The sequence below is a fragment of the Mesoplodon bidens genome, assembly GCF_964165515.1.
Source record: "Mesoplodon bidens genome assembly, chromosome: 11".
In the NCBI taxonomy this organism is placed as follows: Eukaryota; Metazoa; Chordata; class Mammalia; order Artiodactyla; family Ziphiidae; genus Mesoplodon; species Mesoplodon bidens.
In genome coordinates, this window is record NC_138167.1 from 47,265,259 (window position 1) to 47,286,915 (window position 21,657).

The following is a 21,657-nucleotide window of genomic DNA, read 5'->3' on the forward strand; positions in this document are numbered from 1 at the left end:
TATATAACTGCAATGAACAAGTGAAATTTGAAATAAAAAATACAATACCATTTACATTAGCATACCAAAAAAATATTTAGGTATAAATCTAACAAAGTATGTATAAGATATATATGAGGAAAACTACACACTACAAACCTCTGAGGAAAGAAATAAAAGAACTAAATAAATGGAGAGATATTCTATGTTCATGGATAGGAAGATTCAACATTGTCAAGATTTCAGTTCTTCCCAATTTGGTCTAGGTCTACAGATTAAATGCAAACCCAATCAAAATCCCAGCAATTTATCTTGTGAATATTGACAAACTGATTCTAAAGTTTCTGTGGAGAAGCAAAAGACACAGAATAGCCTACACAATAATATGAAAGAGAAAAATGCTCAAAAACTGATACTAACCAACTCCAAGACACACTATAAAGCTACAGCAATCAAGACAGTGTAGTACTGGTGAAAAAAAATAGACAAAATGATCAATGGAACAGAACAGAGAGTCCAGAAATAGACCCATATATATGAATTATAGTCCACTGATCTTTGACAAAGGAACAAAGGCATACAATGGACCAAAGACAGTCTTTTCAACACATGGTGCTGGAACCACTGGACATGCACATGCCAAAAAATGAATCTAGACACAGACTTTATACCCTTCACAAAAATTAACTTAGAATGGATCACAGACCCAACTGTAATGCAAAACTGTAAAACTTCTAGACAATAACTTAGGAGAAAATTTAGATGACCTTGGGTTTGGCAATGACTTTTTAAATATAACACCAAAGGTACAATCCATGAAAGAAGACTTGATAAGCTGGACTTCATTAAAATTAAAAACTGCTCTGCAGAAGACACTGTCAAGAGAATGAAAGACAAGCCACAGCCTGGGAGAAAATATTTGCAAAAGACTCAAAATTACAAAGAACTCTTAAAACTCAACAATAAGAAACAACACAATTAAAAAATGGGCCAATGACCTTAATAAACACCTCACCAAAGGAGATATATAGATGGCAAATAAGCATATGAAAGATGTGCCACATCATGTGTCATTAGGGAAATGCAAATTAAAATGAGAACCACTACACATCTCTTAGAATAGCCCAAAATCCAGAATACTGACAACACCAAAGCTGGCAAGGACGTGGAGCAATAGGAACCCTCATTCATCGCTGGTGGGAATGCAAAATGGTACAGTCATCTTTGGAAGACAATTTGGCACTTACAAAACTAAGGATCCTCTCACCCTATGATTCCGCAATTGCAATCCTTAGTATTTACCCAAAGAAGCTGAAAACTTATTCCTACAGAAAAACCTGCATGTGGATGTTTAGAGCAGCTTTACTTATGACTACCAAAAATTGGAAGCAACCAAGATGTATTTCAGTAGGTAAATGGATAAACTGTGATACATTCAGGCAATGGAATATTAGCCAATGCTAAAAAGGAATGAGCTAATAAGCCACGAAAAGACACAGAGGAATCTTAAACACATATTACTAAGTGAAAGAAGGCAATCTGAAAAGGTTACATACTGTATGATTCCACTTATATGACACTCTGGATAAGGCAAAACTATGGAGATAGTAAAAAGATAAGTGGTTGCCAGAGGTGAGGGGAATGAAAGATGAATAAGCAGAACACAGAAGATCTTTAGGACAGTTAAACTACCCTGAATGATACAATAATAGTAGATATATGTGATCGTACATTTGTCCAAACCCAAAGAATGTGTAACACCAAGAGTGAATACTAATGTAAACTATGGAATTTCGGTGATAATGATGTGTCGGTATAGGTTCATCAATTGTAACAAATGTGTTACTCTGGTGAAGGATGTTGAAAATGGGGGAGGCTATATATGTGTAGGGGCAGGAGGCATATGAGAAATCTCTGTACCTTCTGCTCAATTTTGCTGTAAATCTACAACTGCTCTAAAAAATAGTCTATTAAAACACTTAAAAAATGCTATTAAGGAAAAAAGTAAAAACAACAACAAAAAAAAGGTTTTCTTATTCTTAGGTCTTGAAGATATTCTTCTTTTTAATACGTTTATTTATTTGTTTGTTTGTTTATTTTTGGTTGCACTGGGTCTTCGTTGCCGCACGTGGGTTTCTCCAGTTGTGGCGAGTTGGGGTTACTCTTCGTTGCAGTGCATGGACTTCTCATTGCGGTGGCCTCTTGCTGCAGAGCATGGGCTCTAGGCACACAGGCTTCAGTAGTTGTTGCACGTGGGCTCAGTAGTTGTGGCCCGCGGGCTCTAGAGCGCAGGCTCAGTAGTTGTGGTGCACAGGCTTAGGTGCTCCACGGCATGTGGGATCCTCCCGGACCAGGTCTCGAACCCATGTCCCCTGCACTGGCAGGCAGATTCCTAACCACTGTACCACCAGGGAAGCCCGAAGATATTCTTCTAAATTGTCATTTATGAGCTTTGTTATCTTGTCATTCACATTTGGGTCTATAACCTAAACCTTGGAATTGATTTATAGGTACGCAGTAAAGTAAGGAACAAGAGTTATATATTTTTTCCACATGGATTTCTAAATGTCTCACAACTAACAGAAAAAACACCATCCTTTCCTCAATGCTCTTCAGTATTACCTTTTAAATGAATAAAACTCCATATATGAATAGATCTGTTTCTAGGCTCTATGTTTCATTTGTCTATAATTCTATCTTAAGGCTATCCCACATAGTCTTTTTTTATCATCTATCTATCTATCTATCTATCTACCTATCTGGGCTGTGCCAGGTCTTCATTGCGGCATGTGGGATCTTTAGTTGCGGCATGTGGGATCTTTAGTTTCAGCATGCGGACTTCTTAGTTGTGGCATGCATGTGGGATCTAGTTCCCCGACCAGGGATCAAACCCGGGCCCCCTGCATTGGGAGCACGGAGTTTTACCCACTGGACCACCATGGAAGTCCCTATCCTATATAGTCTTAATTACTGTAGCTTTATGGTGTCTTAATATCTGACACAGCAAATTCTCTGACCATCAAGAATTCTTTGGCTATTCTTGGCACTCTGCATTGTTATATACATTCAGAATCACTTTGTCAAGCTACAGGAAAAACATGTGTGTTTTTTTTTAATGGGAATTGCATTAAATCTATAAATCCATTTTGGAGGACTGTTTTCTTCAAGATGTTGAGTCTTCCAATCCATGAATATGGTATATCCTTCTATCTAAATGTCCTTTCATTTCTTTCAATAATGCTTTATCATTTTCTGATAGTGTTCTTACACATTTTTCATTAAATTTCTTTCTACTTTATACTTTTGGTACAGTTGTAAATGGCATCTATTTCTATATTTCATTTTCTAACTACTTATTGCTGATATAAATAGGTGTGACTGCTTTTTGTAAAATGATCTTATATTCAGCAACATTGTTAAAATCACTAATTCTAGTAGTTTAGATTCTTTTGGACTTTCCATGTATGGTATCTACAAAAATCCCACAGCAAACATCAACACAGGGTGAAATGCTGAGAGAGCTTTTCCTTTGAGACCAGAAGACAAGACAAGATGCTTGCTTCATTACTTCTTTATTCTTCCCAACTTTACTGAGGAATAACTGACAAATATAACTGTATATATTTAAAGTGTACAGTGTGATGATCTGATATGCTTATACACTGTGGAATGATTACCAAGATCAAGATAATTAACACATGCATCCTCTCACATAGTTAACTTTCTTGCTTCACTATTCCTAGTCAACTGGCAGACCTAGCAACTACAATAAAGCAAGAAAAAGAACTATCATAAATATTAGAACTCTATTATTCATGGATCATCTTATTTCCTTTCATTTACATTTTTGATGATTTGTTTTTCTTTTCCTAACTTCCTAAGATGGACACTTAGCTCACTGATTTGCAGACTATTTTCAGGAATACCTCAGAGATATTGCAGGCTCAGTTCCAGATCACTGCAATAAAGTGAATATTGCAATAAAGTGAGTCACACAAATTTTTTGGTTTCTCACTGCATATAAAAGTTATGTTTACACTATGCTGTAGTCTGTTAAGTGTGCAGTAGTCTATGCACATTTATGTCTAATTATGTCTAAAAAAATCAATGTACATACCTTAATTTAAAAAATACTTTATGAACCATCATCTGACAATACAGGGTTGACATAAACCTTAAATTTATAAAAAACTAAGTATCGGGCTTCCCTGGTGGCGCAGTGGTTGAGAGTCCGCCTGCCGATGCAGGGGACGCGGGTTCGTGCCCCGGTCTGGGAAGATCCCACATGCTGCGGAGCAGCTGGGCCCGTGAGCCATGGCCGCTGAGCCTGCGCATCCGGAGCCTGTGCTCCGCAACGGGAGAGGCCACAACAGTGAGAGGCCCGCGTACCGCAAAAAAAAAAAAAAAAAAAAAAACAACTAAGTATCTGTGAAATGCAATAAAGCAAAGTGCAGTAAAACGAGATATGCCTGGACACTTAAAGCTGAAAAAAAATTCTCTCTAAGCATGGTTTTAGCTGTATCCTACAAATTTTTATATATAAATTTGTTATTTTTCTGTTTAAAATACTAATTTCTATTTTGATTTCTTTTTTTGATCCAACTGTTATTTAGAAATATTTCTTAATACTCAAACATTTGGAGACTTTCTAATTATCTTTTGGATAACTAGCTTAAATGCACTGTGTGCATAACAACCTGTATTATTTTAACTATCTAAAAACTGTGGCAGCTTGCTTTATGACCCAGTATATGGTTAATTTTTGAAAATGTTCTAGATGCACTGGAAAAGAAAGTAATAAACAGTTGTTGGAGGTACTGTTCTAAATATGGCAATTAAATATTAGCAAATTACATTTGCTAATCATATGATTCAAATCTTTTATATCCTTATTAATCCCTCATTTGCTTGTTTTATCAGTTACTAAGGGATCTGTGTTAAGAATGTACTATGACTGGGACTTCCCTGGTGGCACAGTGGTTAAGAATCTGCCTGCCAATACAGGGGACACGGGTTCGATCCCTGGTCCAGGAAGATCCCACATGCCGTGCAACAGCTAAGCCTGTGCACCACAACTAGTGAGCCTGTGCTCTACAGCCGGTGAACCACAACTACTGAGCCCACGCACCACAACTACTGAAGCCCGCGCGCCCTAGAACCCGCGAGCCACAACTACCGAACCCGTGTGCTGCAACTACTGAAGCCCGTGCACCTAAAGGCCGTGCTCCACAACAAGAGAAGCCACCACAATGAGAAGCCCGCGCACTGTAACGAAGAGCAGCCCTCACTCACCACAACTAGAGAAAAGCCCACACTCAGCAACAAAGAGCCAATGCAGCCAATAAATAAATAAATAAATAAATTTTTGAAATTTTATTTTATGTTTTTACTTTTTAAAAAAATATTTTATGTATCCTTATAATTGTCTAATATGAGGAATAGTCATTTTAGGATAGAGTTGCAAAATTCAGAGGAAAATTTATTTTTTCAAAAAGAATGCACTATGACTGTGAATTTGTATAGTTCTTTAAATTCTGTCAATTTTTGTTTTAAAGCTGTTATTAGAATTAATTTTTCTGTTAAATTAAATCCTTTATCATTATGAACTGCTCCTCCTTTATCCCTAATCATGCTTTTCTGCCTTAAAGTCTACTTTGGTTGATATTAATACATCCATATCCGGAACAGTTTTCTTTTGCTTAGTCACTATTTTTTTCTTATTGTGGCAAAAAAAAAAAAAGCATAACATAAAATTTACCATCTTAACCATTTCTAAATGTATGGTTCAGTAGTGTTAAGTGCATTCACATTGCTGTGCAACCAATCTCCAGAATTTTTTCATCTTGCAAAGTTAAAACTCTGTTATCTATTCAACAACACCCCATATCCCCCAGTCCCTGGCAACCACCATTATTCTTTCTGTTTTTCTGAATTTTACTAATCTAGATACCTCATACAGGTGGAATCAGACAGGATTTATATTTTTGTGATGGGCTTATTTCACTTAGCATAATATCTTCAAAGTACATCTGTGTTGTAGCATGTAGTAACTATGCTTTCAATTTAATAGTTTCCCTGGAGATTATAACATCTATTATTGACTTGAAAATTCTAATATTAGTTGGTAGCTTTACCGTCTTCATTGACAAAGCAAGAAAGCTTATGCCCCTCCAAACTTATGGGCCATCGATTTTATATTATTCTTTATATATTTTTAAATCTTAATAAAACATTCTTATTGTTTTACACAATCAATATTCATTTAGATTTGCCCACAAATTTGTGGTTTTCATTGCTGTTCACGCCTTCTTGCATCTCCAACCTTCCAACTGGGTAGTCTTTCTTCTGTATTCAGAATATCTTTAGCACTTTTTTCAATGGGGTTCTGATAGTGATGATTTCTATTTTGGTTCATTTTTGGTGTTCTGTTGTTGTTCAAACCATTTATTTCCTTTTTATTCCAGAAGGATATTTTTACTGTAGATGATGTGTATAGAACTGTAGACTGGCAGCTATTTTTACTCAGCCCTTTAAAGATATCATTCCACTGTCTTCTGGCTTCTATTGTTTCTGTTGAGAACTTAGTTCATGTGATCCTTGCAAGATTGTAGGATTTTCAATATTTCCAGTTCTCTGTTGAATTTCTCCAAGTTGTCTTTATTTCCTTGAACCTTTTAAGAATAGTTATTTTAAGTCTGTTTTGGATAATTCCAATATTTGGGTCTCCTGTGTATCATTTCTATTTCTATTGTTTCTTGTTCCATATTGTTATTATTTCATTGCCTCATGTTTCTAATTATTTTTTATTGTGTACTAAACACTCTATTTTTAAAATTTATGGTAAAAGTAATTTGTGAGGTTACCTTCGTCCAGAGAGAATTTGTTTGCTTGTACCAAGGCACCTACATTACCTCAAACTTATCCCAGAGCAAACGGGATCACAAGTGCCCCCTCACACCCCAGAAGGCCTTCTATATCAACTACAGTCCACTTGGCTCCAGGATTTGTCAGCATTCAGCTTCTCAGCTGCTCTATTCTCTTTGCTTCACCCAAGGGACTGCCACTTATATGAGTTATCAACAGCAGTCAAATTCACAGAGACAGAAAGTAGGATGGTGGCTGTCAGGGGCTGGGGGAAGGGAGAATAGGGAGTTACAGTTCAGTGGGTACAGAATTTCAGTTTTACAAGGTAAAAAAAGTTGAGGAGGGGAGGGGAAGAGAGAAACACATAGGTAGCTCTGTATAAGACGAAAAGTACCAAAGGAATTAAGTGATAGCATGGTACCACAGGATAAAAAAATGGTCATTCATGATCAACTATGAAATTTGAGTGAGCTGTTGTAGTGTTTCGGAGGCTTAAATATCAAATGTGGAGGTATTTTATAGCTGAATAGTTTTACAAAGGAGAAAAGAGGAAGAGAGAGAACCAAATTTAAATGCAAGATGATGTCGACAAAAAAACACTTATGAATTTGCTCTTATCAGTGTAAATTGATATAGTTAGACACTGATAGGCAAGCAGCTTTTATGTCTAGAACAATATTAGCAAACCTGACTGTTAAAAAGAGTCTAATATACCACCCCCAGAAAGAGTGATTCAGAATTTTTTTTTTCCATATCCAGGATGATTCTGATACATGGCTAAGTTTGAGAGACAAAATTATCTGACAAAATCAGTACTCTTAAAATATTTTAAAAATTACAACGTTTGGTCTCACCCTTCTCTAGTCTCTAAAGGCCAATTAGGAATAATATAAGATACACTAGTAACCTGTGGGAATCACAACTAAGCCTATATTCCCAACCTTGGGTTACCCCTAGAGTTGGCTTTCTATAATGCAGTGCTGGATTCAGAGATCAGTCAAGAAAATGTAAAAAGTTATGTATATCTATTCCACTATAAATTCACATTATAAACCTGATAGATTCTCAAATATTTGCCTTAGGTTCTACTCACAGGTTCTTTTGTTTATCTCGTGATTTTCGACATTTAGGTGTCCAACAAACAGTATACATAAACCAAGGGTAAGGCCCACAGGAGATTTCTGGCAGGAACATTTTTTACCTAGTTAACTAGTAAGCCACATGAACCAGTAGACTATTTAAGGTCTAAAGACCCACTCTCTGTTGCCACTACTTAACTCAGTGCTAGTCAAACAATCTATGGTAAAGAACTAGTTGTTTTAATTTCTAATCCTTTGATGACCAATGCTTTTATAAAATACAATAAAACTGGGCTGAAGGGCTAGGATGGCATGAGGGGTTCAGCAAGTCCTCTCCTTAAAATGCAAGTATTAAACTGAACAAAACTGCCAAAAACAACCATTTCAGGGCTATGGAAATCAACCAAAGGCACACAACGAATTACTGAGAACCTGCTAGGGCCTTATGTCAAAACAGTGGAGTCTACCCTTTTTGCTTAGGACTGCTCCCATTCTCCTATTCCCAGCTCCCTGGGGAACAATAGCTTTATCAGGGCAGGGCAAACCATGAAAATCAGCAGCTTTACTGCCAAAGAAAGCTACTTTGATCTGGAGAGGAGGGCAAAACCTCATAGCTCCATCAGCTCAAGTGAAGAACTCAGTAGGAAATGAATAGAAAAACTTGCTGCTTTGCTACTCTGAAGCTGGAGTCTTGGTTGGCTGAGTGGTAAACAAACAGGATTTTTTTTTTTTTTTTTCGGTACGCGGGCCTCTCACTTTTGTGGCCTCTCCCGTTGTGGAGCACAGGCTCCGGACGCGCAGGCTCAGCGGCCATGGCTCATGGGCCCAGCCGCTCCGTGGCATGTGGGATCTTCCCGGACCGGGGCACGAACCTGCGTCCCCTGCATCGGCAGGCGGACTCTCAACCACTGTGCCACCAGGGAAGCCCCAAATAGGAAATTTAACAGGGAAATCCTGGAAATGAAAGAGCCATAGAAAAGCTAGATAGGGAATTCCCTGGCGGTCCAGTGGTTAGGATTCCATGCTTTCACTGCAGAGGGCCCAGGTTCCATCCCCGACTGGGGACCTGATATCCTGCAAGCCACATGGTGCAGCCAAAAAAAAAAAAAAAACAGAAAAAAGAAAAGCTAGATAAACTTTCTACACATCCCTAACTAAATGAGAAACTTTGTACATGTACAGGGGAGACCAGTGGAAAGTAAAAGTCAAAATTGAGAACTGTCTGAATTTTGAATGTGCTCCCCAACCCACATAGATCAATCAGCGGAGGATAGAGTCTATAGGTTTGAGATGTTTGAGCACAGCCTTGGTCCAAATCAATGGCTGAGCACTAAACACTGCAGACACAGGGACAACCCCTAAAAAAACAAAGCTAAAAAATAAAAATTAGAATTTAAAAATGTGCAGATATACTAGTGGCTGTACACATGGAGGAGGTAGATTCTTCAGTTTTAAGTCCAGACTAATTCTTTAAATACCCTCAGAAAATTAATACCAATCCAGAGTTAACACAATATATTATCTAAACTATCCACTTTTTAAAAAAGCGTTAAGAAAAGAAAGATTCACTCATATACAGGAAAAAACCCAAACACCTGTCAATAGAAACTTATTCTGAGAGGGTTCAGTTGGTGCACTTAACAAAGACTTCAAAACAGTTAATATAAATATATTCAAAGAATTAAAGGAAAATGGTCATACCAACTCAGCAAATAGAGAATCTCAATAGAGAAATAGAAACTATGAAAAGGAGCTAAAAAGTCTAACTGAAAATACAATACCCAAATGAAAAGCTTACTACATAGACCTAATAGCAGATCTGAGATGGCAGAAGAATCAGTGAAGTTTCAAAGAAATCAACAGATGGGCTTCCCTGGTGGCACAGTGGTTGGGAGTCCACCTGCCAATGCAGGGGACACGGGTTCGTGCCCCGGTCCGGGAGGATCCCACATGCCACAGAGCGGCTGGGCCTGTGAGCCATGGCTGCTGGGCCTGCGCGTCCGGAGCCTGTGCTCCGTGATGGGAGAGGCCACAACAGTGAGAGGCCCGTGTACCGCAAAAAATAAATAAATAAATAAATAAATCAACAGAAATTAAACAATCTGAAAAGTAGAAAAAAACCAAGAGAAATGAACAGAGCCTCAATCACCTGTGGGATAACACCAAGCTTACCACTATACATATAACAGGATTCCTAGCAGGAGAGGAGAGAGTGAAAGGAGCAGAAAAAAAAAATTTTTTTGATGCAATTATGGCCAACATTTGATGAAATTCCCAAAAGGGCCATACCAAGCTGTATCACAGTCAAACTGTTAAAGACAAGGAGAAAATCTTAACAGCAACAGTAGAAAAATGACTCATCACAAACAAAGAATAATATGACATATTCAGTGGAATGGCATATTCTAAGTGCTAAAAGAAAAAAAAAGTCAAAGAAGTCTATATCCAGCAAAACTATCCTTCAAAGATGAAGGTTAAAATACAAACATTCCAGAGTTTTTAAAAGGCTAAAAGAATCCATTCCTGTCAGATCTGCCCTACAAGAAAAACTAGAGGAAATTCTTCAGGCTGAAAGGAAATAAAACCAGACAGGAACTCAAGTCCAGAGGAAGGAATTAAGGGTACTCAAAATGGTAAATATTTGGGGAAATATAAGAGACTATGGGGACTTCCCTGGTGGTGCAGTGGTCAAGAATCCACCTGCCAATGCAGGGGACACGGGTCCGAGCCCTGGTCTGGGAAGATTCCACATGCCGTGGAGAAACTAAGCCCGCGAGCCACAACTACTGAGCCCGTGTGCCTCAACTACTGAAGCCCCCGTGCCTAGAGCCCATGCTCCACAACAAGAGAAGCCACCACAATGAGAAGTCTGCGCACCGCAACAAAGAGTATCCCCCGCTCGCCGCAACTAGAGAAAGCCCGCACGCTGCAATGAAGACCCAATACAGGCATAAATAAATAAATAAATTAATTAATTAATTTTAAAAAAAGAGACTATGTATATATATTTTTCTCTTTTCTTCTCCAAATTTCTCCCAAAAGTATAAAATTGTTTAAAACAATAAATAACATGATATTGTTATAATTATCATATATAGTTATATCATACATAGATATAATATATGGGAAAATAATAGTACAAAACAGAAGGAGAAACTGTAGTTTGCTAAGCTGGTTATGAAGCTATTATTGTAAGCCTGGCAAGTGAAGCAATATAGAAGACTGTTTAAGGATACCAAATCCCAGTCTGGCACCAAATTCCAGATTTGGTCCTTAGTAGCTCTGAGGCATTGGGGAAATAATTTAATATCCCTGTGCCTCAGTTTCCTCATTTGTAGACTAGAGATAAGAAAAGTAACTATGTTAGAGGGTATTTTTGTGAAGAATTAAACAAGGTAATATACATAAACCCTTAGAACTGTGTCTCCAAATATTTTGTGTTAAATAGTATTATCCATGAGATGATATCTACACAAATAACATATGCATATCTTATTTCTGTACACTGTCATCTCTTGAACTTCAAACACTGCTATGAAATAGAAACTATTACACATGCCGCAACTAAGGAGCCCACGTGCTGCAACTAAAGGAGCCAGCGAGCTGCAACTAAGGAGCCCTGGAACCACAACTAAGGAGCATGCCTGCCGCAGCCAAGACCCGGTGCAACCAAATTAATTAATTAATTAATTAGTTTTTTAAAAAGAAACTATTATTATTTCCCATTAAGAGGGAAATGGGTCCCCAATTCAGGTCTTTCTGACTGAAAATACTCTGTTCATTCTCAACGTGTCTACATCTTCACTCAGGCCAAGGTGGAAGTCACAAGTGACAAGCCTGGCTTGGGTTCCAGCCCTCTGAGGATGAGTCTTGCCTCAGCTTTTGTTTTAATGTCTGCAACAACTGATTATAAATGTTGCTGTGATTCTTGCACGGCTTTGCATGTGTTTTGAAGCCAGTTCCCCAGGCTTGTTTGAAACTCATATTTATTTTACTGCATTTTTTAAAAAATAAGAAACAAACAAATGTTTGGACAACAAACTAGGGCTTATATATTATTCAGTAGAATAGGGAAGGATCCCCTACCTCATCTGGTAGGGAAGGATTAATTTTTAAAAAAACCTCTTTTCAGGATCATGGAAAGCTTCTACTCTTCTGATGTAACCAATTCACAGTCTAGCCAGTAAAGACAGCCTGTTTCTTCACATCCTCTCAAATTCTGGGTTACATCATTTAACATTTGCAAAGCCCATGGGCTAAGCAGTTTCTTATTGTGAGTATAAAAGAGGTTGACTAGCTTGTTATATGTTTATTTATGATTTGCTTTTCATCTTCTGAGAACTGCTTTTTTAAATATATTATCCATTTTTTAAATAGATGATTCGTGTACTTCTTACTGGTCTTGAAGTACTATTTTCAGATTAAGAGTAACATCTCTTAAAAAAAAAAGAGTGTATATGTATATGTATAACTGATTCACTTTGCTGTATACCTGAAACTAACATTGTAAATCAACTATACTCCAATAAAAATTTAAAACAAAATAAAATAACATTACCCTGTAAAAAGAAGAATGAAACAACAAAACGAAACAGGAGGAGAGGCAATGAGGCTATACTAGAACAAAGTTACTGTATTTTACCAGAATTAAGTCAGTATTAGCCTGAAGTAGCTTGTGGTAAGTTAAAGGTGCATATTGCAACCTAGAGCAATCACTAATAAAATAACTATTTTTAAAATAGCTTTAAAAAAATCAGAGGAGGGACTTCCCTGGTGGTACAGTGGTTAAGAATCTGCCTGCCAACGCAAGGGACATGGGTTCAATCCCTGGTCCGGGAAGAACCCACATGCCGCAGAGCAACTAAGCCCGTGTGCCACAACTACTGAGCCTGTGCGCTAGAGCCTGTGAGCCACAACTATTGAGCTTGAGGGCCACAACTACTGAGGCTGTGTGCTGCAACTACTGAAACCCACGCACTGACAGCCCATGCTCCGCAACAAGAGAAGCCTCTGCAATGATGAGCCTGCGCACCACAACGAAGAGTAGCCCCTGCTCACTGCAACTAGAGAAAGCCTGCGTGCAGCAATGAAGACCCAACGCAGCCAAAAAAAAAAAAAAAAAAAATCAGAGGAATTAAAACACACTAAAAAATATGTTTAACACAAAAGAAGGAAATAAAGGAGTAACAAAGGAATAAAAATGAGACATATAGAAAACAACAGATGGCAGGCATAAACCCAATCATACTGATAAATAATTTAAATGTGAAGGACTAAATAATCAAAAGGTAGAGTTGTTAGACAAGATAAAAAGCAAGATCTTACTATATGGTGCCTACAAGAGACACTGTTTAGACTCCAAGACACAAACAGATTGAAAGTAAAAGGATGAAAAATATATTCCCTGCAAACAGTAACTGTAAGAGAGCTGGAACAGCTATATTACTAGCAGAAAAACTAAAAGTTTAAAGATATTACTAGAGATAAAAAAGAACATTTTGTAATGATAAGAAAACCAATTCATCAGCAGAATATAACAATTATTAATCTATATACACTTAATAATAGAGTCCTAAAATATGTGAATTAAAAACTGACAGAATAGAAAGGAACAATACACAATTCAACAATTACAGCTGAAGACTTCTATACTTTTCTCTTAGTAAATGACAGACAACTAAACAGAAAATTAGTAAGGATATAGATGACTTGAACATCATGATCACCCAACCTAACTGACATAGATAGAACACTCCACCCAACAACAAATCAATACACATTCTTTTAAAGCACACATGGCACATTCTCCAGAATGAATCATATACTAGACAAATACATCACAAGAATGGAAAACTGGGCTTCCCTAGTGGCACAGTGGTTGAGAGTCCGCCTGCCGATGCAGGGGACACGGGTTCATGCCCCGGTCTGGGAAGATCCCACATGCCGCGGAGCGGCTAGGCCCGTGAGCCATGGCCGCTGAGCCTGTGCATCCAGAGCCTGTGCTCCACAATGGGAGAGTCCACAGCAGTGAGAGGCCAGCTTACTGCAAAAAAAAAAAAAAAAAAAAAAAAAAAGAATGGAAAACTACAGACCAATATCTCTCATGAATACAGGTGTAGAAATCTATGACAAAGTATTAGCAAACAGAAACCAGTAACATAAAAAAAGATACATACTATGACCAAGTGGGATTCATACCAGGAATGCAGAATTGGTTTAACATATGAAAATTAATTAATATAATGCTCTATATAAATAAAGGACAAAAACACATGATCATAACAATAGATCAGAGTTTCTCAACTTCAGCAGTATTGACACTTTAAATAAAGCCAAGCACATCTTTGTTGTGTGGAGATGTCCTGTGCAGTGCAGAATGTTTACAGCATCCTGGGCCTAAATCCACTAGATGCCAATAGAACCCTAGCCCCAAGCTGTGACCACTAAAAATGTCTCCAGACATTGCCAAATATCCCCTAGGTGGCAAATCATCCCTGTTTGAGAACCACTGAAATAGATACATAAAAAACATCTGACAAAATCCCAGTACCCATTCACATAAAAACTCAGCAAGGTGCAAGATAAGAAGAGAGGAACATCTTCAAACGGATAAAGGGCATCTAGGAAAAACCTACAGGTAACATCCTACTTAATGGTAAAAGACTAAATGCTTCCCCTCAAGAGTGAGAACAAGGCAAAGATGCCTGCCCTCACACTTCTTTGCAACAATGTACTGGAAGTTCAAGCCCATGCAAAAGGCAAGAAAAAAGAAATTACAGTCATCTAGAATGGAAGAGAGGAGGAAAACGAACTTTATTCACAGAGGACATAGCATTATACATTGAAAATCTAAGTTATCTACTAAAAGCTACTTGAACTAATAAGTGAGTTTAGCAACAACAAAAATCAAATGTCTCCCTCACAACAGCATCAAAAAGAATAAATTACTGGGACTTCCCTGGTGACACAGTGGTTAATAATCCGACTTCCAATTCAGGGGATGCGGGTTCAAGCCCTGGTCAGGGAACTAGATCCCATATGCATGCCTCAACTAAGAGTTCGCGTGCCACAACTAAGGAGCTGGTGAGCTGCAACTAAGGAGCCTACCTGATGCAACTAAGACCTGGTGCAACCAAAATAAAAAATAAAAAAAAGAATAAATTACTTAGGAATAAACTCAACAAAGGAACTGCAAGGTCTGTTCGCTTAAATCTATAAACCATTACGGACAGAAAGTAGATCTAAATAAATGTAGAGATATGCTACATTCATGAATTGAAAGACTCACTATTGTTAAGATAACAATTCTCCACAAATTGATCTATTGATTAATGCAATCTCTATCAGATTCCAAGCAGATATTTTTGTGTGAATTGACAAGCTGATTCTAAATTTCTAAGGAAACATAAAGAAACCAGGATAGCCAATAAAGCTTTGGGGGAAAAAAGGTTGGAGGATTTACTCTACACCTTACTTATTATACTATACTTTTTTTTTTTTTTACTATACTTTAAGAAAAGATAAACTGGATTTTATCAAAATTAAAAACTTTCACTTTTAAAAAGACACCATTGGGAATTCCCTGGCAGTCCAGTAGTTAGAACTCTGCACTTTCACTGCCAAGGGACCGGGTTCGATCCCTCGTCGGGAAACTAAGATCCCACAAGCCGCATGGTGCGGGTGTGGGTGCGGGGGGGCGGTGGGGGGAGCGGTGGGAAGACACCATTAAGAAAATGAAAAAACAAATCACAGACTGGGAAAATATATAAATATATTTGCAAATCATGTACCTGATAATGGACTTGTATTCAGAATAAAAAGTTCTTACAACTATAAATGGAGTATAACCTTTAAAAATTGTGAATCACTATGTTGTACACCTGAAATTTATATAATATTATAAATCAACTATACCTCAATTAAAAAAATTGTGGTGGGGGAGAAGACCTACAACCCAGTTTGTAAAAATGAATAAAGAATTTAAATAGACACTTCACCCAAAAAGATATACAAATGGCTAATAATCACATGAAGAAATAGTCAACATTATTAGTCATTAAGGAAGTACAAATCAAAACCACAATGAAATATCAGTACACACCTAGTAAAATAGCTATAATAAAAAAGACACCATACCAAATGTTGGCACGGATATGAAGCATCCAAAACCAACATCTATTGCTGGTGGGATTATAAAATGGTCAGCCACTTTGGAAAACAGTCTGGCATGGCAATTTCTTTGAAAATTAACCAATTCTGCTCCTAGGTATTTCTCCAAGAGAAACAAAAACATGTCCACACAAAGACTTGTAAGCAAATGTTCTTAATTTATAATTATTCATAATAGTCAAGACTGGAAATAATCCAAATGAATAATCAACTGGTAAATGGATAAACAAAATGTGATATAACCTGTGATATTGTAGTATAATAAGAAATAAATATTTTGGTCTTCATCCCCAGTTCCTGGCTAAGTACTTCTAAAACCTTTGTAACTCCCTAAGCAATAAAGGTGCTAGGAGCATCTTTTGTTCTAATATTTGGTATTTGACTCCAGTTCCTAAGAGATCATAAATGCCTTGAAATTTCCTGTGTGATAGGAGTGTCTTTAGTTCTAATGAAGCAACTTGGTGGGTTCCTGGACAGCTTCAGGATGGGGGCATGGTCACCAGAAAGATCAAGCCATAATTAAGGCTTGGAACTTTCAACCCCACCCCCATCCGTTGGGTAAGGGAAAAGAGAGGAGTTAGAGATGAGTTAATAATACTCAATCACATTTATGTGATAAAACCTTGAAAAATTTCTCTGAAGTATGGGGTTCAGAGAGCTTCCAGGTTAGTGAACCCATCCATGTGCTAGGAGGGTAGTACACCTCAACTTCATGGAGACAGAATCTCCTGCACTGGGGACCCTTCCATACCTCACCCTATATACCTCTTCATCTGGCTGTTCATCTGTATTCTTTATCACATTCTCTTTTATGTATATAAACCAGTAAAAGTAGTAAGTGTTTCCCTGAGTTCTGTGAGCATTATAGCAAATTACTGAACCTGAGGAGGGAGTCGTGGAAACCACCCGTTTGTAGCCAAGCTGGACAGAGGGGTGGATAACTTGGGAATCCACTACTCGTGACTGGTGTCTGAAGTGGGAGCAGTCTTGAGGGACTGAGCCCTTAACCTGCGGGATCTAACGCTAACTCCAAGTAGACAGTGTCAGAATTGAATTGGATTGTAGGGACACCCAGCTGGTATCAGAGAATTGGTCAATGTGGGAAGAACATCCACACTTCTGGTCACACAAACATCATGAGTAGCAGAGTGTAAAAAGAAACAGGGTTTTTCCTTTTTATGCCTTAACGCTACTCAGCAGTAAAAAGGGGCAAGCTACTGATACATTAAAAAACATTAAGGAACCTCAAAAACATTGCACTGAGTGAAAGAAACCAGACACAAAACCATATTGTATTAATCTGTTTATATGAAATCTCTAGAAAAGGCAAAGCTAAAGACACAGAAAGTAGATCAGTGTTTGCCTAGGGTTGAAAGCAGGAATTGATTGTAAACAGGTAAGAGTAAACTTTTGGGGGTGAGGAAGGTGTTTTAAAAATAGTATTGTGGTGATGGTTGCGCAACTGTATAAATTTACTAAAACCAGGATATTCCCTGGCAGTCCAGTGGTTAGGACTCAGTGCTTTCACTGCTGAGGGCCTGGGTTCAATCCCTGCTTGGGGAACTAAGATCCTGTAAGCCTCATGGCGAGGCCAAAATTTTTTTTTTACTAAAAATAATAACATTGTCCATTTATAACTGATGAATTTTATAGTATTTAAATTATACCTCAATAAAACTGTTTTGAAAGGGTTTGGATGTTACGGCACTGTCAAATCACTATAAAAGAGTTTCTAGGGACTTCCCTGGGGGGTCCAGTGGTTGGGACTTCACCTTCCAATACAGGGGGTGCTGGTTCAATCCCTGGAAGGGGAGCTAAGATCCCACATGCCTCGCGGCCAAATAAACAAAACATAAAACAGAAGCAATATTGCAATAAATTCAATAAAGACTTTAAAAATGGTCCATATAAAAAAAAAGTTTCTAAACAGTCTCCATTTTAAAATATTTCTCTAGTTCACAGATCATACTTTGAGAAGCACTGATCTGACTTCTGCTAAGTGTTGGCTAAAAGGCTTGGAGCAATCAATAGCTGCAGCTGAAATTGACCTTAATTTAAGGCATACAAGTTTAACTCCACTAAATATTTCATTAAATAAGAAATTTACCAGTATTACTGATATAGGAAACTATGGAAACATGGTCTACTGTGGAATAAAAACATAACTCATTACAAAATGACACTTAGTAAATGAGTTGTCACTAGAGAACAGAAACTACCATAGTATCTATATTTTTAATGTATTTTAACTAAGCTGATAGTCAGTATAATTATTTGGACTAATAAAACCCAAAACTATGAAATTTTAAATATATAAATGAATTAAATGAGATAGAATTTTATAAATATTTTGTATTTTGGGGGGTTCAAATATCAGTTATATATATGTATATATTTGTTTCAGAGAACGTCCTAACAACATATAAGCTTTCTTTTGTTTCAACTAAGTGTAAATCTGGGCTACATTCAATCGAAATTTGTTAGCACTTAATGCCTACGATGTGATCTAAAATTTATATTCATTTTACAGCAACTGGATAGCAGTTATAGAAAGCAATGATACTTTTTTTATAGCTCTGGAACAACACAGGCATGAAATAAACAAAGACTATAGTTTTTAAAAGGTCAAAGCAATCTGAAGTTAACTTTTTAAGGAAAAATTAAATGTTAAACTTTTTAGATGAAATTTTAAAAACTTTTCAGTTGATAAATCTCACTCCACAGAAGAGTTCAGCTTCTTTAGTAATCTAACCATTCCTTAGATCTCAGATTTTCTTTATACAGGTTTTCTATACAACGAAACTACAGCTTTCAAAACCACAAGGAGCTGTGGTATATTGTTTTCTTTTTTTTTTTTTTTTTTTTTTTTTTTTGTTCTTTTCGGTACGTGGGCCTCTCACCGTTGTGGCCTCTCCCGCCGCGGAGCACAGGCTCCAGACGCGCAGGCCCAGCGGCCATGGCTCACGGGCCCAGCCGCTCCGCGGCACGCGGGATCCTCCCAGACCGGGGCACGAACCCGCGTCCCCTGCATCGGCAGGCGGACTCTCAACCACTGCGCCACCAGGGAAGCCCTATATTGTTTTCTTATAATGAGATTTTTGATTTGGCCAGTCAAAATTAAGTTTAAAAGCACTTCCTTCAACCTAAATGTCCATCAACTGATGAATGGATAAAAAAGATGTCACACACACACACACACACACACACACACACAAATGGAATACTACTCAGCCATTAAAAAAAGAATGAAATAATGTCATTTGCAGCAACATGGATGGACCTAGAGATTATCATACTAAGTGAAGTTAAGTCAGAGAAAGACAAATAGCGTATGATATCACTTATATGTAGAATCTAAAAAAATGATACAATGAACTTATTTACAAAACATAAATAGACTCATATACGTAGAAAACTAACTTATGGTTACCAAAGGGGATAGTGGTGGGGAGAGATAAATTAGGAGTTTGGGATTAACAGATATACACTACTATACCTATGAAACAGGTAAACAACAGGACCTAATTATAGCACAGGGAACTATACGCAATATCTTATAATAACCTAATGGAAAAGAATAGTAGGTATGCATGTGTGTGTGTGTGTGTGTGTCTGTATATACCTGAATCACTCTGCTGTACACTTGACACTAACACAACATTGTAAATAAACTATACTCAATTAAAAAAAATTTTTAAAGCATTTCCTTCATATTTAACGTGAGACCTGGGTCTACAGCTTTGTTTTGAATTAAAGAACATTAACTTTAAATTGAAAATTAAATTGAGTGAGCGGAAAAAAATCCAGGATAGCTATGGTCATTCTTTTAACAAACATATTCCAGTTATGTGTGACAGTTCTAGTGCTATTTGTCCCTTTACATTTTCGCAGCTATTCTTGGAAAGCTGAAAAAGTGACTTCATAGTCTTTGTTGTCCCTTCCTCCTTATAACTACTCTTGATATTTCTTGACTCTTTGCAACTTATATTTTACTTTATACAAAAAGCTAGAGTCATAATCCCAGAAGGAAAGCTAAAGAAGGAATCGATGACTAGAAGCATTTACTCTTGCTTCATTTCCTGCCTCCGAAGAAACATCAACTCACAGGATATAGAATATCCTGTAGTAAGTTATCTCCTACCCCTTATAACATATGTTCACTCTCCAAAAAGTGCACTTTCAAGATGCATTTGGCTTTCCTAAAAGTATATTAATAAGTTTATAAGAGTAGAAAGCAATTGTTATATGAATTAATTCCCAAACTAGTAACACAAAAAGCTATAATCTAATATCCACAAATCCTTAGGTAGTTAAAGGCACAACAGATAAAGCTGTGAGTGTTCCATACTCTTCTAAAATTAATTGCAGTCATGACAGAAAGATAAGTTATAACTATCAGTAGTATTGCACTAGGTGAGGAAAAGCATAACATCACTCAAAACACTCAAAACTATGTACAGATAGAAATGGTGAACAATACTCCACAACTGTGCTTTTAACAATTTATGCCCACATGGAATCTTACCCTTCTGGTTTTGTTTCCTAGACATTTCAGGTTTTTTTAATCTCAAAAAATACAGGAGAAAAGTATCCTTTTGCCTCGTCTTGGTTCTGATTGTAGTGATCTCTGATTTAAAAACAGGCAACAGAAGGCTGTAGTTGGAGGTGACAAATATAAAAATCCTGGTTATTCGAAATTCTGTTCACTAGCTGTCGATCTCCTTTTCTTCTCTTGTACCAACTTCTTGTCAGGAAATCTCATTGCAGACATTCATGTCTCTTTTTCCAGGGAGATTCTGGGGGGAAAACACACACACACACATATTCACTATTACAGTAACAGTTGTACAAAATTTCTAAGAGATATCCACAGGCTTTATTTTATACTTTTTCTTTTTTTTTTTTTTTTGGCGTTACGCGGGCCTCTCACTGTTGTGGCCTCTCCCGTTGTGGAGCACAGGCTCCGGACGTGCAGACTCAGCAGCCATGGCTCACGGGCCCAGCCACTCCGCGGCATGTGGGATCTTCCCAGGGCACGAACCCGCGTCCCCTGCATCGGCAGGCGGACTCTCAACCACTGCGCTACCAGGGCAGCCCTATTTTATACTTTTTCTAAATGAAACTAGTTATTAAAAGAAAGTACTCTAGAAAGAATATAGTTATAAAAAGCAATATTTTAATTAACACATTTTAAATCAACTATACTTCATTTAAAAAAAAAGTTTCTCAAAAAATTAGAAATCACTATAAACCTTAAAAAAAAGCAATATTTTGCCCTTTAAGAAACTTTAATCTTAGAATCAAACCATCTTCTTAGTTCAGAAAGCATGTTTTCTTATTCTTCTTAGCTTGTATCTAACTCAAAATCTTATCCCCAACCTAAGTGTCCATAAAAAGGAACGTAACAGGTAGATGGACCTAGAATCTGTCATACAGAGTGAAGTAAGTCAGAAAGAGAAAGACAAATACTGTATGCTGACACATATATATGGAATTTAAGAAAAAAAAATGTCATGAAGAACATAGGGGTATGATAGGAATAAAGACACAGATCTACTAGAGAATG

The 21,657-nt window shown here is 37.3% G+C and overlaps 1 protein-coding gene across 2 annotated transcripts in view; it reads right to left on the reverse strand.

Annotated features, from left to right (window-relative positions):
- SPATS2 (spermatogenesis associated serine rich 2) overlaps window positions 1-21,657 on the reverse strand; it is a 129,720-nt gene that overhangs the window by 53,741 nt on the left and 54,322 nt on the right. For both annotated transcript variants that reach the window (XM_081248026.1, XM_081248027.1), the window contains exon 2: window positions 20,617-20,887. In XM_081248026.1, coding sequence (XP_081104152.1) covers window positions 20,617-20,641 — 25 coding nt within the window. In that variant the 5' untranslated portion in view covers window positions 20,642-20,887. The remainder of the gene's footprint in view (window positions 1-20,616; window positions 20,888-21,657) is intronic.